The sequence below is a fragment of the Ranitomeya variabilis genome, chromosome 3 (genome assembly GCF_051348905.1).
Source record: "Ranitomeya variabilis isolate aRanVar5 chromosome 3, aRanVar5.hap1, whole genome shotgun sequence".
NCBI classification, from domain to species: domain Eukaryota; kingdom Metazoa; phylum Chordata; class Amphibia; order Anura; family Dendrobatidae; genus Ranitomeya; species Ranitomeya variabilis.
This window is the reverse complement of record NC_135234.1, coordinates 668137200-668149705: the sequence shown is the minus strand read 5'-3', so window position 1 is coordinate 668149705 and position 12506 is coordinate 668137200. Positions and strand designations below refer to the sequence as shown.

The window sequence follows — 12506 nt, the reverse complement described above, 5'->3', positions numbered from 1 at the left end:
CATTTTTTTTTTGCGTTTTTTTTCCGGTTTTTTTGCTTTTTTTTAGCATTCTGCAAGCGTAATTAGCTTGCAGAATGCTAAAGTTTTCCAAGCGATCTGTAGCATCGCTTGGAAAACTGACTGACAGGTTGGTCACACTTGTCAAACATAGCGTTTGACAAGTGTGACCAACTTTTTACTATAGATGCAGCTTATGCAGCATCTATAGTAAAAGATAGAATGTTTAAAAATAATAAAAAAAATAAAAAAAATGGTTATACTCACCCAGACATCTCTTCAGCGGCGTCCGTTCCTCTTCCTATAGCTGGTCTGTGCGCACAGGACCTTCCGTGACGTCACGGTCACGTGAGCGGTCACATAACCGCTCACGACCAATCACAGGACAGTGACGTCATCGGAAGGTCTTTCACCGCACAGCAGCTACAGGAACCGAAGCGACAGCGTGCAGTGGAGGCGGGAAGACATCGAGGGTGAGTATAGGACTATTTTTTATTTTAATTCTTATTTTTTGACCACTTATATGGTGCCCAGTCCGTGGAGGAGAGTCTCCTCTCCTCCACCCTGGGTACCAACCGCACATAATCTGCTTACTTCCCGCATCGTGGGCACAGCCCCGTGCGGGAAGTAAGCAGATCAATGCACTCCTAGGTGTGCGGAATCCCCTGCAATTCCGCATTTTAATGAACATGTTGCTTTTTTTTCCGCGATGCGATTTTTTCGCGGAAAAAAAGGCTACATTTGCACAAAAAATGCGGAATACACTTAAAATAATAGGAGGCATATGTAAGCGTTTTTTTCGCGTTTTTATCACGTTTTTATAGTGAAAAAACGCGAAAAAAAAACGAAAAATACTTAACGTGTGCACATGGCCTTAAACTGTCACAAAATAATTATTGCATACTAAATGTGTAAATGCATCATGTTACAGCTATTTAATTTCTAGTTTAGTTTATTTCTTGAAATATGTTTTCTTTAGAAGGAGAAATAACCATAACAAATATTGCAACTGTTAGGCCGGAGACACACTGGTGCGAGAGACGGCCGAGTCTCGCTGGTTAAAAGCAAGCTGTGGCACCTGCATTCCGGAGCTGAGCGTGCAGCTCCATGTATTGCTATGGAGCCGCACGCTCCGCTCCGGAGTGCAGGTGCCACAGCTTGCTTTTAACCAGCGAGACTCGGCCGTCTCTCGCACCAGTGTGTCTCCGGCCTTAAGAGAATTGTACCCCGAGGTGTTGAGGGGATATATTTTTTTAGCAGTGTTTCAAGAGGAACATTGCACATTCGAAAAGAGAAAAAAAACTGTTAAATGAACACAAACATCTAGAAAAATGGTGCAGTAGGCTATCTTTCATCAAAGAGGCACGCGTGTAAAACAAAACGCTTACCCCCAAGGCCCAAGGAAATGGAAAAAGAAAAAAGATGTTTTTTACTTAAGCCTAGCAGCTGTCCAAAGGCAGTTTAAACATAGCAAATCCGTCTCAGTAGCAGACAATCACTTTCCCCAACCTCTAAATTAACGGTTAATCCCTTCTCTTGAGGCCATAATTGGTGCAGAATTGAAAGTTAAATACGTTTAACACCTTAGGTTCTGGAGAAAGTTGCAATGTAAAAACATTATACATCATGCCCATGATGAGAATAGAGGAATTAATAATATAAGATCTATTTAGGGCATGATGGGTGTTTGCCTACATTGTTATTATTTAACTACTATATCTCATTTTCAAAAGAGCATGTGTGATGCTAGTCACCACTCACGGACCGGCCATGAGGCAGAAGAGTCAGACGTTTCTGGGTCAATACCAAGAGAGTACATAGATTACCAAGGGAAAAGACAAAGGCGTAAGTTAAATCATTCACTGAGCGGAAGAGTCGTGACAGTACCCCCTCCTCCAGGGGGCCACCTGACCCCCAGGTTTCCCAGGAAACCTGTAATGGAAGGCCCTGACCAGGCGATCAGTATTGACAGCTCGAGCAGGGACCCAAGATCTCTCTTCCGGTCTGTAACGTCTCCATTGAATGGGGTACTGGGAGAAAATGTCCAGCGTGACCACAGTAGAAGCAGAGTCACAGATCACACCGACGTCTCCTTTCCACGGCCCAAGGGCTGGTGGTTCCAACCTCCATAGACACCGTCTCGGGTAAGGAAACTGATCCTGGAAGAATGACCAAAACCCCTTGTCGCTCATCACTTCTCTCCCGAATTCTGCGATCCATACGAATGGCCTCCCCCAAAGAACAGGGTGGAGAATGCAAAGCCAGAGCGTCCTTAAGGGCATCTGTAAGGCCACGGCGAAACTGACACCTGAGAGCAGCATCATTCCATAGAACCTCAGATGAAAATTGCCAGAACTCTGAACTTCTTCAGCCGTGCGGCCCCTCTGTGTCAGGTTCATGGTCTTAGTCTCTGCGACCTGGACCCTATCAGGTTCGTCATAAATCATCCCTAAAGCGTCAAAAAATATGTCAACAGAAGAGCGTTCTGGGGCTAGTGGGGACAAGGAGAATGCCCAAGTCTGAGGACCCCCATGCAATAGGGACATAATTACACCCACCCACTGGGACTCATCCCCAGAAGACTGGTGTCATAGCGTAAATAATAATTTACAGCTCTCCTTAAACACTCCAAATTTATCCTCCCCCCCCCCCCCGAAAATCTGTCAGGAAGTGCCACAACTGATTCGGGGAAGGTCAACTGTATGTCAAAGTGTCCAGGAGACGTATTCACTGTCGGTAGCAGTGCACTTTGAACACCTTTGGGATGAACTAGCATGGAAATTGCTAGCGAGGCCATTTGTCTCGTCCAATATGAGTATCTGACCTTACAAATGCTCTTCTGAATAAATTGGCAAAGTTTCCCACAGATACCTCCCAAATCTTGTTGAAAACCTTCGCAGAAGTGTAGGAACTGTCATCGCTACAATGGATACCTCAACTTCATATTAAGGGCTATGGATTTAGAAGAATGATTGGAAGCCATACAAGCTTTTGAAGGTAAAATGTGTATGTTTCCCTATACTTTTCACCATATAGGGTACATTGGGATCAATTTTGAACATATATGCCAAGCATAGGGAAAACCCGAGATGTAAATGTAGCATAAACTTTGTTGCATCTGTGTAGAGCAGCGAAATTCTGTAGATCCGGTTGTTTTCTCATTTTAGGGCTGCATTTACTGGGCAGATGCCATTACTGTATAGCATAACAAGTAGATTCGCCTGATGGAACCTCAACCTACTATCTTTCATATGTTCACTTCATCTGCCAAAATATATTATTTCCACAGGAAAAGGAAGTCACTGCCAAGTTAGCTCATGCAAAAATCATGTAACAGATAGGACAGTATGGGTCCAGTGACTTACTATAACGTGCAAAATAAAATGTGAAGATGATATTTTTGCGATATTCTGCAGTTGGCAGACATTTCTTGCCAGCCTCCAACTTATCCCTTTGCTGATAAGTAAACTTCATTAACAGTCATGTTGTGAATTCTGCATTAAGTGACTTGAGATTGTCTCCCACTCCCTGGCTGGATAATCTCTGCTTGCCTCTCTGATGAGAGACGTTGCTTGCTGCAGGCACAAGAAAACAAGTTTCTGTTTCAGTGGACGCTTTTCTTACATAGCACTTAAAGACACGGAAAGATCTTGTTATTTTATATGTAAATCATTTCAATATCCTGATTATTTTTGTGTGCTGTCCTAAATTTTCCAAAATGTGACTGCTATAGCACAAAAGATGAAGAGCGTCAAAGGAGAACAATTGGGTTTTGCCGGTATTGGAGTGGTGTACCTTGGACCCACCTAAGAGAACAACTATTTGTATTATTAACTATACCAAATAGACACGAGCGCGAGTGATTGACTCCAAAGATGAAGTGTTTGGACTGTAACTGATGAAAACCATTTGCTTTTGAACTTGACACAACATCAAAGTATTTGACCGAAAACATTAAGACTGGCACCAGTCTTAATTAGGGTCATTCAGGAATAGTATGTCTCAAATTCATTATGAGGTACACGCTACGTAATGAATTTGGCGCATCTTATCATTGGAATGTATCTTTGTGCATTTTGCCAGAATTGTTACTCCTGTTAGTGACTGTAATAACATTCCTGATGTAAGAAATGCCACCACTTTCAAAAAATTTGACGAGCAAGCAAAGCCATTCCCCATCGTGCTTTGGCTCTTCCTCACCTCTGCCCATTATGGCGGAACTTCTTGAAACTAATGTGAAAACACCAAAAGTCACACATTTTTCACTCAACTCCATGTTGTGCAAACATTTTGTGACTATTCAATACTAATACTATTGTGCTTACTGTTTCTGGCTTAAAGAAGCACTCCTCCTCCGATCAAAGTTTTTATCCTCTTAATATATTGCAGTCATCATATAATATAATACTGTGTACTTACAATTGCTCATTTTGCCTTTCTACCCAACTAATTCTTCTGTTTTTCATTAGGTCTATGACATCACGGGATTAAAAACTGACTAGCTGAATCCTAAGCTCTATGTAAAAACAGGAGGTCAATTTTCCCTGTATGACGCATCAGCCGCTGCAAAAGTCCCTGGCAGAGGGAGAAGTGAGCTGTTGGGTGGTCCGGAGTTGAAGAGGAAAATGATTTTTTTTTCAGGGACAAGAGACTTCCTGATTCTACATAGAGCAGGTAAACTAGAAGAATTAGCTGGGTAGAAAGGCAAAAAGAGCAATTGTAAGTACACAGTGCTATATAATATGATGACTGCAATATATTAAGCAGATAAAAACTTTGATGGGAGGAGGAGTGCTACTTTAATTCACTTTGTTGTATTGGCTCCTTTGTATCTTTTCTTAACGATGTCTATAGACATTTGGTTTAGGTCAGTGGTTTAGGTCAGTGATATTCACCAACAATGCTTCGTGTCTGGGGCACCCAGGAGTAAATTTGGCATTGTCTATCTTTCCCAGTTCAAAAAATATGCACACATGGCAGAGTGAAACGTGCCTGTTTCGATGTACATCGGGGAGATAGCTTTCAGACATGTTAAGTCAGCCATTTAACAAATTCTCATTTTTAAAGTGTAACAGCTGTTTCAGAAAACTTTTGACTATAGGATCTGGGGCTTGAACCCCCCACAGTTCGCTAAAATAAATCAGCAAACACCTCCATTCAAACATCTCAGACTTATAGACTTGTAGACTTATCAAGTCCTTCCCTAGTCTTAGAGGCAGCAGCTCTCTGTTGAGTACTTATACCTCCATTTTAGTGATTGGTGGAGATCTCAGTGTGTAGACCTATCAATCAAATCTTCTGAATTGGTCTTGATGATTTGTTAAGTATGACATTTTAAAGGGAATGTTATCACGATCCATCCACCCCAAACTGTTTACATGGTCATGTGTCTTTCTCAAAGATTATGCCATCCATTACTGTATTACTGCAATCTGTTGTTCCCTGACTGTGATATCACTGTTTAAATTCATATGCAAGTGATCCTTAAGTGCTCTGGAAGTGTCAAAGCACTTCCCATTCCTCTGCCTCTAGACCTTGCCTTGTCCCACCATCCTCTGTTGGGATGACAGATAACATGGCGTGTAGTCAAGCCAGTGAGCTGTCTTTTAGCAGACTAAGGTTTCACTTTGTGTGGAATAGAGCCAGGTAGGTAGAGGTTTGGCAAGTGTATTAACACTCCCAGAGCACTTGAACATCATTTGCATGTGGATTAAAGCAGCAGTTTTGCAGTCATGGAGCCACTGATGGCATAATACAGCTACTGATGGCATTATCTTTCAGAGAACAACATGACCATATATGAATAGTTTTGGGGGATGATTCACGCTGACCGGTTCCCTTTAAGCACAGTACCATTTATGTCAATGGCAATGTGATCTTCTCACATGTATCTATGACATAAAATAAGATCACTTTGACGGGACCACACTAGCAGTTTTATGAGTTTATCTGTGCCTGGCTTTAGTATTCACATGTGGTGCCAGTCTCTCCTCAGCGTAAGCCTCCGGTTCTTCAGTATGTTGGAATGTACTGTGCGACAATGTTTCTAAAACAATTTATTGTGAATAATTTCCTTCTTCTAGCCTCTGAAACAAAGAAAAACTTTCTCAGAAGTTATTTCCAGAGTGTATATTTCCCCCGCCTATTCTCCTCCCACCCCAGCCAAACAGCTGTCTAACTTCTGTAGCCTCTTATACCCCTTATATCCCTGATGTGCAACATGGCTAGCTAGCAGAATCCCATGAGAAATGTTGTCCAGAAGTTTTCTACAGAATGAAGACTACAAATTATCTGCACAGTTAGAGTCTTGTCTGGAAGGAAAGGAGAATATCCAAGGCACTGAGGATAAGTTTATCCATGTCCGACGCAAACATCTGCAAATCCCTGTCTTCAGGTAGGGAGAACTCAGTGACAAAGTATGATAGATGTCCAGTGCCTCGTTGTTAGTAAGCAAACCCTCACTTGTTGGGCGTAGTTTACTTTTTTCTCATTCCCTTTAGTCTGAACATTCTGGTTCTGCGTATCTTATGTGTCTTTTATCTGTCCTCTAGTTCATGTAGACTAAAGAGTCTATGTCGCCAGTACACAAAAAGCTGCCCACCATAATTCATTCCTAACTTTCTGTCATGGGACCTTTGAAGTCATGAACGGGTTACTAAGTCTTGGGTCTTTCCTCCAATTAACATTATCAGCTCTATTTTTAGTTTGTATTCCTTAGTGTATTCTCCATAAAGTATTCTGCCTGAAAGAGAGTGTACATTCTTTACTAGTCTTGTTTCCTTCTTTGGCTGGTGGTATAAATATGAACATTTTGTATATAAGTGATGTCCTCCCCCAAAGGCAACATGTCTCACGCCATGCGGCAGGAAGTGTTAGGAGCCACTGCATGCCTAGTAAATACACTCAGCATGCTTGGCACTGACACTTGCTTATCTCTCTCGATGCTGCTTGCACGTGTAATGTGCGTAATAACTCCCGGTGCCCTGGGACTTTTTTATGTAGGAAAACCTTCATCATCATCATCATCATCATCATCATTATGGGGGTTTAAATGAAAACATGTGTAATAATGCCCAACTACAACGAGGTTCCACTTAAGTACTCAATATCATAATTATTTTTATCGTATAGTTTTATGATATATTTTTATATATATTTTAATTAGCACTAACCTTTTACCCAACACGTACACGATGACAATGCCAGTGGGGAAATATGGAAACAGTAGGTGCAGGGTAGGGGAAGACTGTTGACTTTAGGTTGAAGAACCGTCATAGAGAGAAGATAGGTAGTGAACAGGTTGGATTATCCTAATATCTCCCAGTATTTACAGTTAATCTACAATTACTAAATGGTTAAGTATTGGACTCCTTAGGGCTCATTCAGATGTCAATACAAATCGGTCCGATTTCAGACTAAAATGGCCATGGGTGTCCCGACCCGAGTGTGAAAGCCTCTTAGAAATACTTGAAGTTGTCATGCTCTGTTCGGGAGACCCACAGCCAGTCCGTGCTTTGTGGACATAGATCTCAATGGTAATCTTCTTCCAGGGTTTATTTTAAAGGGAACAGGAGGGTGGCATCACAAGAAGATGGGAGGCGCTGGACCCGGACCTGCGACACCCATCGGAACAGACTGCCCCCCCCGCGTGACTATAATAAAGCTTATTTTTCTTATCTTTCAGGTCGGACCGGGGGCTGATCTACAGCATTATAGAATCCTGTAGATAAGCTCTGAAAGGCGGTGGACGTATCTTATATCGGCCAAAACTGCTGACAGGTTCGCTTTTGCTGACAGGTTCGCTTTAAATTAAAAAATGGCATTACCAGTGTGCAAAGTAACGTCTGACAGTCTGCTCTCCTGATCTACATGTCTCACACTGGTAACATTCCCTTTCATTTAAAACAAGCTCTGGAGGCAGATTCTCTGGGAGATCAATGTCTGCAATGCACGGACTGGCTGCGGGTCTCAGGATTTCTCTAAAATAATACATCTGATCGCAGATATCAAGGTATCATATTATTCAGCTTCTTATGACCTACATATCCATAGAGATGGTTTAGGAGGGATTATTTAAACATGTGGAACGTCCATGGGTGCTGTATTACAAGCAGACTTCTGTGGGTGCTGTATTACAAGCAGACTTCTGTGGGTACTGTATTACAAGCAGACTTCTGTGGGTGCTGTGTTACAAGCAGACTTCTGTGGGTGCTGTATTACAAGCAGACTTCTGTGGGTGCTGTATTACAAGCAGACTTCTGTGGGTGCTGTATTACAAGCAGACTTCTGTGGGTGCTGTATTACAAGCAGACTTCTGTGAGTGCTGTATTACAAGCAGACTTCTGTGGGTGCTGTATTACAAGCAGACTTCTGTGGGTGCTGTATTACAAGCAGACTTCTGTGGGTGCTGTATTACAAGCAGACTTCTGTGGGTGCTGTATTACAAGCAGACTTCTGTGGGTGCCGTATTACAAGCAGACTTCTGTGGGTGCTGTATTACAAGCAGACTTCTGTGGGTGCCGTGTTACAAGCAGACTTCTGTGGGTGCTCTATTACAAGCAGACTTCTGTGGGTGCTGTATTACAAGCAGACTTCTGTGGGTGCTGTATTACAAGCAGACTTCTGTGAGTGCTGTATTACAAGCAGACGTCTGTGAGTGCCGTATTACAAGCAGACTTCTGTGGGTGCTGTGTTACAAGCAGACTTCTGTGAGTGCCGTATTACAAGCAGACTTCTGTGGGTGCCGTATTACAAGCAGACTTCTGTGGGTGCCGTGTTACAAGCAGACTTCTGTGGGTGCTCTATTACAAGCAGACTTCTGTGGGTGCTGTATTACAAGCAGACTTCTGTGGGTGCTGTATTACAAGCAGACTTCTGTGGGTGCCGTATTACAAGCAGACTTCTGTGGGTGCCGTATTACAAGCAGACTTCTGTGGGTGCCGTGTTACAAGCAGACGTCTGTGAGTGCCGTATTACAAGCAGACTTCTGTGGGTGCTGTATTACAAGCAGACTTCTGTGGGTGCTGTATTACAAGCAGACTTCTGTGGGTGCTGTATTACAAGCAGACTTCTGTGGGTGCTGTATTACAAGCAGACTTCTGTGGGTGCTGTATTACAAGCAGACTTCTGTGGGTGCTGTATTACAAGCAGACTTCTGTGGGTGCTGTGTTACAAGCAGACTTCTGTGGGTGCTGTGTTACAAGCAGACTTCTGTGGGTGCTGTATTACAAGCAGACTTCTGTGGGTGCTGTATTACAAGCAGACTTCTGTGGGTGCTGTATTACAAGCAGACTTCTGTGGGTGCTGTATTACAAGCAGACTTCTGTGAGTGCTGTATTACAAGCAGACTTCTGTGGGTGCTGTATTACAAGCAGACTTCTGTGGGTGCTGTATTACAAGCAGACTTCTGTGGGTGCTGTATTACAAGCAGACTTCTGTGGGTGCTGTATTACAAGCAGACTTCTGTGGGTGCCGTATTACAAGCAGACTTCTGTGGGTGCTGTATTACAAGCAGACTTCTGTGGGTGCCGTGTTACAAGCAGACTTCTGTGGGTGCTCTATTACAAGCAGACTTCTGTGGGTGCTGTATTACAAGCAGACTTCTGTGAGTGCCGTATTACAAGCAGACTTCTGTGAGTGCCGTATTACAAGCAGACTTCTGTGGGTGCCGTATTACAAGCAGACTTCTGTGGGTGCTCTATTACAAGCAGACTTCTGTGGGTGCTGTATTACAAGCAGACTTCTGTGGGTGCTGTATTACAAGCAGACTTCTGTGAGTGCCGTATTACAAGCAGACTTCTGTGGGTGCCGTATTACAAGCAGACTTCTGTGGGTGCTGTATTACAAGCAGACTTCTGTGGGTGCTGTATTACAAGCAGACTTCTGTGGGTGCCGTATTACAAGCAGACTTCTGTGGGTGCTGTATTACAAGCAGACTTCTGTGGGTGCTGTATTACAAGCAGACTTCTGTGGGTGCTGTATTACAAGCAGACTTCTGTGGGTGCTGTATTACAAGCAGACTTCTGTGGGTGCTGTATTACAAGCAGACTTCTGTGGGTGCTGTATTGCCTGCAGACTTCTGTGGGTGCTGTATTACAAGCAGACTTCTGTGGGTGCTGTATTACCAGCAGACTTCTGTGGGTGCTGTATTACAAGCAGATTTCTGTGGGTGCTGTATTACAAGCAGACTTCTGTGGGTGCTGTATTACAAGCAGACTTCTGTGGGTGCTGTATTGCCTGCAGACTTCTGTGGGTGCTGTATTGCCTGCAGACTTCTGTGGGTGCTGTATTACATCTAAGGGTGATGTATTAGAAGTAGACAATAAGCTGTTTCTGCATCAGGGCAGGACTGTGGATAGGATCTTCGGCTCTGCTTTGGCCCCTCAACTGCCTCTGGTGTAAGTATCTTGTTACTATTTTAAATTTTGCACCCAACTGCAGGCGGCGCTTGCGCACATTCACCTCACCACGTTATTATTATTATTATTACCTCACGGCGGGATTCAGTAAAATGCAGCTGGTGTCGGCTCATGCATACATTGCTCTCCTTGCAGTCTTTATTATAATGCCGCCAGTGGCGGCGCATGAGCAGATTGAGATCTCAGCTTGTCATTGAGCCGAGATCTCAATCTGCTCATGCGCCAACATTGGTGCTATTTTCCTGATGCCCAATGCGAGGTCAATGTGCCTCCCATGGCGCCAGCACAAAATTTAAAATAATAACAAGAAACAGACAACAGAGACAACTGAGGAGCCAGAGCAGAGCCGAAAACCCTACACAAAGTCCTGCCCCAATGCGCGAACAGCTTATTTCACACAAACTTCTAAAGCTAATTAAAGAACAGGTCGGCTGCAGATTTCTACTTCAAAAGTACCTATTCAATCAGTAGGACAGTGTCTTTATGCCCATACATTTAGTTTAACATGCCTGATCCTGATGACAGGTTATCTACCTTGTATAGTTAGGTATTGAGTTATGCAATTGTACATCAGGATGTCTTGCTGCATCAAAATATCTTTATAAATTTTTAGATATCCTTCATCTGTACCTGTGGTCACCCAATGGTTGTGATGTGACTTGCTAGCTAACAAGTATTTGGTAGGACGTCACCATAATAGATTTACCATAATTTGTATAATGAGAAATTGAGTTCTAAACAAAATTTGTGAACAGTGATAGTAAAGGCATCTGTATGATGCAGTATTGTCATTAATATTCTGTAGGACTGTGTAGGTAAGAAAGCAGGATAAAGATGGAAAGGCAAACATCAGGGAGACAAGTGGAAAACAAAGGGATAGAGCTACATGAATAGTTAACCATTTGTTCTTAAAAAGTATTCTACAGTGTATGAATTGTGGGAGTAAGGCGTCCTACACATGACGTTCTGATCATCTGCTTACAATTACATCTATGGTATCAAGAGGAGGATCAGATGTCGGCACATCATAGAGGGAAAACATTTTCGAATGAAATTTTAGAGAATATTTCCCTTCTCCCTGACACTGAATACTGAATACTTCGTTAGATTAAAAAAACATACTGTAAGTGGAAGTGAGAGAGAAAAGTTCCTGAATGTAGTGTGCAAGGAACATAAGCAATAGTATATATTTCCCTTGATTTTTGTCACGGCATACAGTGAAAACTCCAATAGCATTGCCAAAACATCTGTGCACCATCAAGGATGAGGTTTTGTGTGTCATTTGGGTTTCTTGGAGACAGATATCAGACAGTATGCTTCCTGTATATCATACTTTTGGATGTAAGTTTCTGGTAGGAGACAAAAACACCAAATCCAGTGCTCTGCAAACAGTCTTGAACATTGCCCGTTTTTTGTGCTTCTTCAAAAGAAGTTGAACAGCAGATCTTGAAACTCCGGCCTTCTTTGAAATCTTTGCCTGACAGAGACCTTGCTGATGCAGTATAACTACCTTGTGTCTTGATGCTGTGCTCAGATCTGCCACCTTATAGCAGAGATTGACTATTCCACACCCAGTTTTAAGCTTCCATCACAGCTGTTTCTGTTTCAGTTAATTTTTCAACCTACATATGAAAATGATGATCATTATTACCTATAATTAGTTACTCATACACCTATAATCCTGCAAAATCCCTGACTTTGTTCAAGTGTACCTAGAAGAATTGATGCTGTTTTGAAGGACTGTCGTACTAAATATTGATTTGATTTAGATTTCTCATTTGTTCACTCACTTTTGTTAATTGATAAAAATTATTTTTTTCTATTTTTTGGAAGCATGCTTAATTTGCAGCTTTTTTTTTCATAACTGCCTATAGTTTTTCTACAGTACTTTTTATACGAGAGAAAATTGTGAGAGCTAAACAAAAGATTATTTGGTATACGGTATATGCATGTCCATCCTACATGAATATCATGCACCATCATTCATATTGTGTGATATTTTATGATGCTTGCAGTTTATTAGAACCAGATTTAATTTAATATCCATGCAGTAAATACTGTAATTCTGTGCCGTGTGTAATGGTAGAAAGA

General features: G+C 42.3%; 1 protein-coding gene across 7 annotated transcripts in view; it reads left to right on the top strand.

The window, feature by feature from the left end:
• Window positions 1–12506, top strand: part of PDE1B (phosphodiesterase 1B) — a 464528-nt gene that overhangs the window by 274948 nt on the left and 177074 nt on the right. The window contains exon 1 of one of the 7 annotated variants that reach the window (XM_077297905.1): window positions 6201–6391. The exons of the other annotated variants lie outside the window; for them this stretch is intronic. Coding sequence (XP_077154020.1) covers window positions 6246–6391 — 146 coding nt within the window. The 5' untranslated portion in view covers window positions 6201–6245. Of the gene's footprint in view, window positions 1–6200; window positions 6392–12506 lie in introns of those variants that run through there. 7 annotated transcript variants of the gene reach the window in all.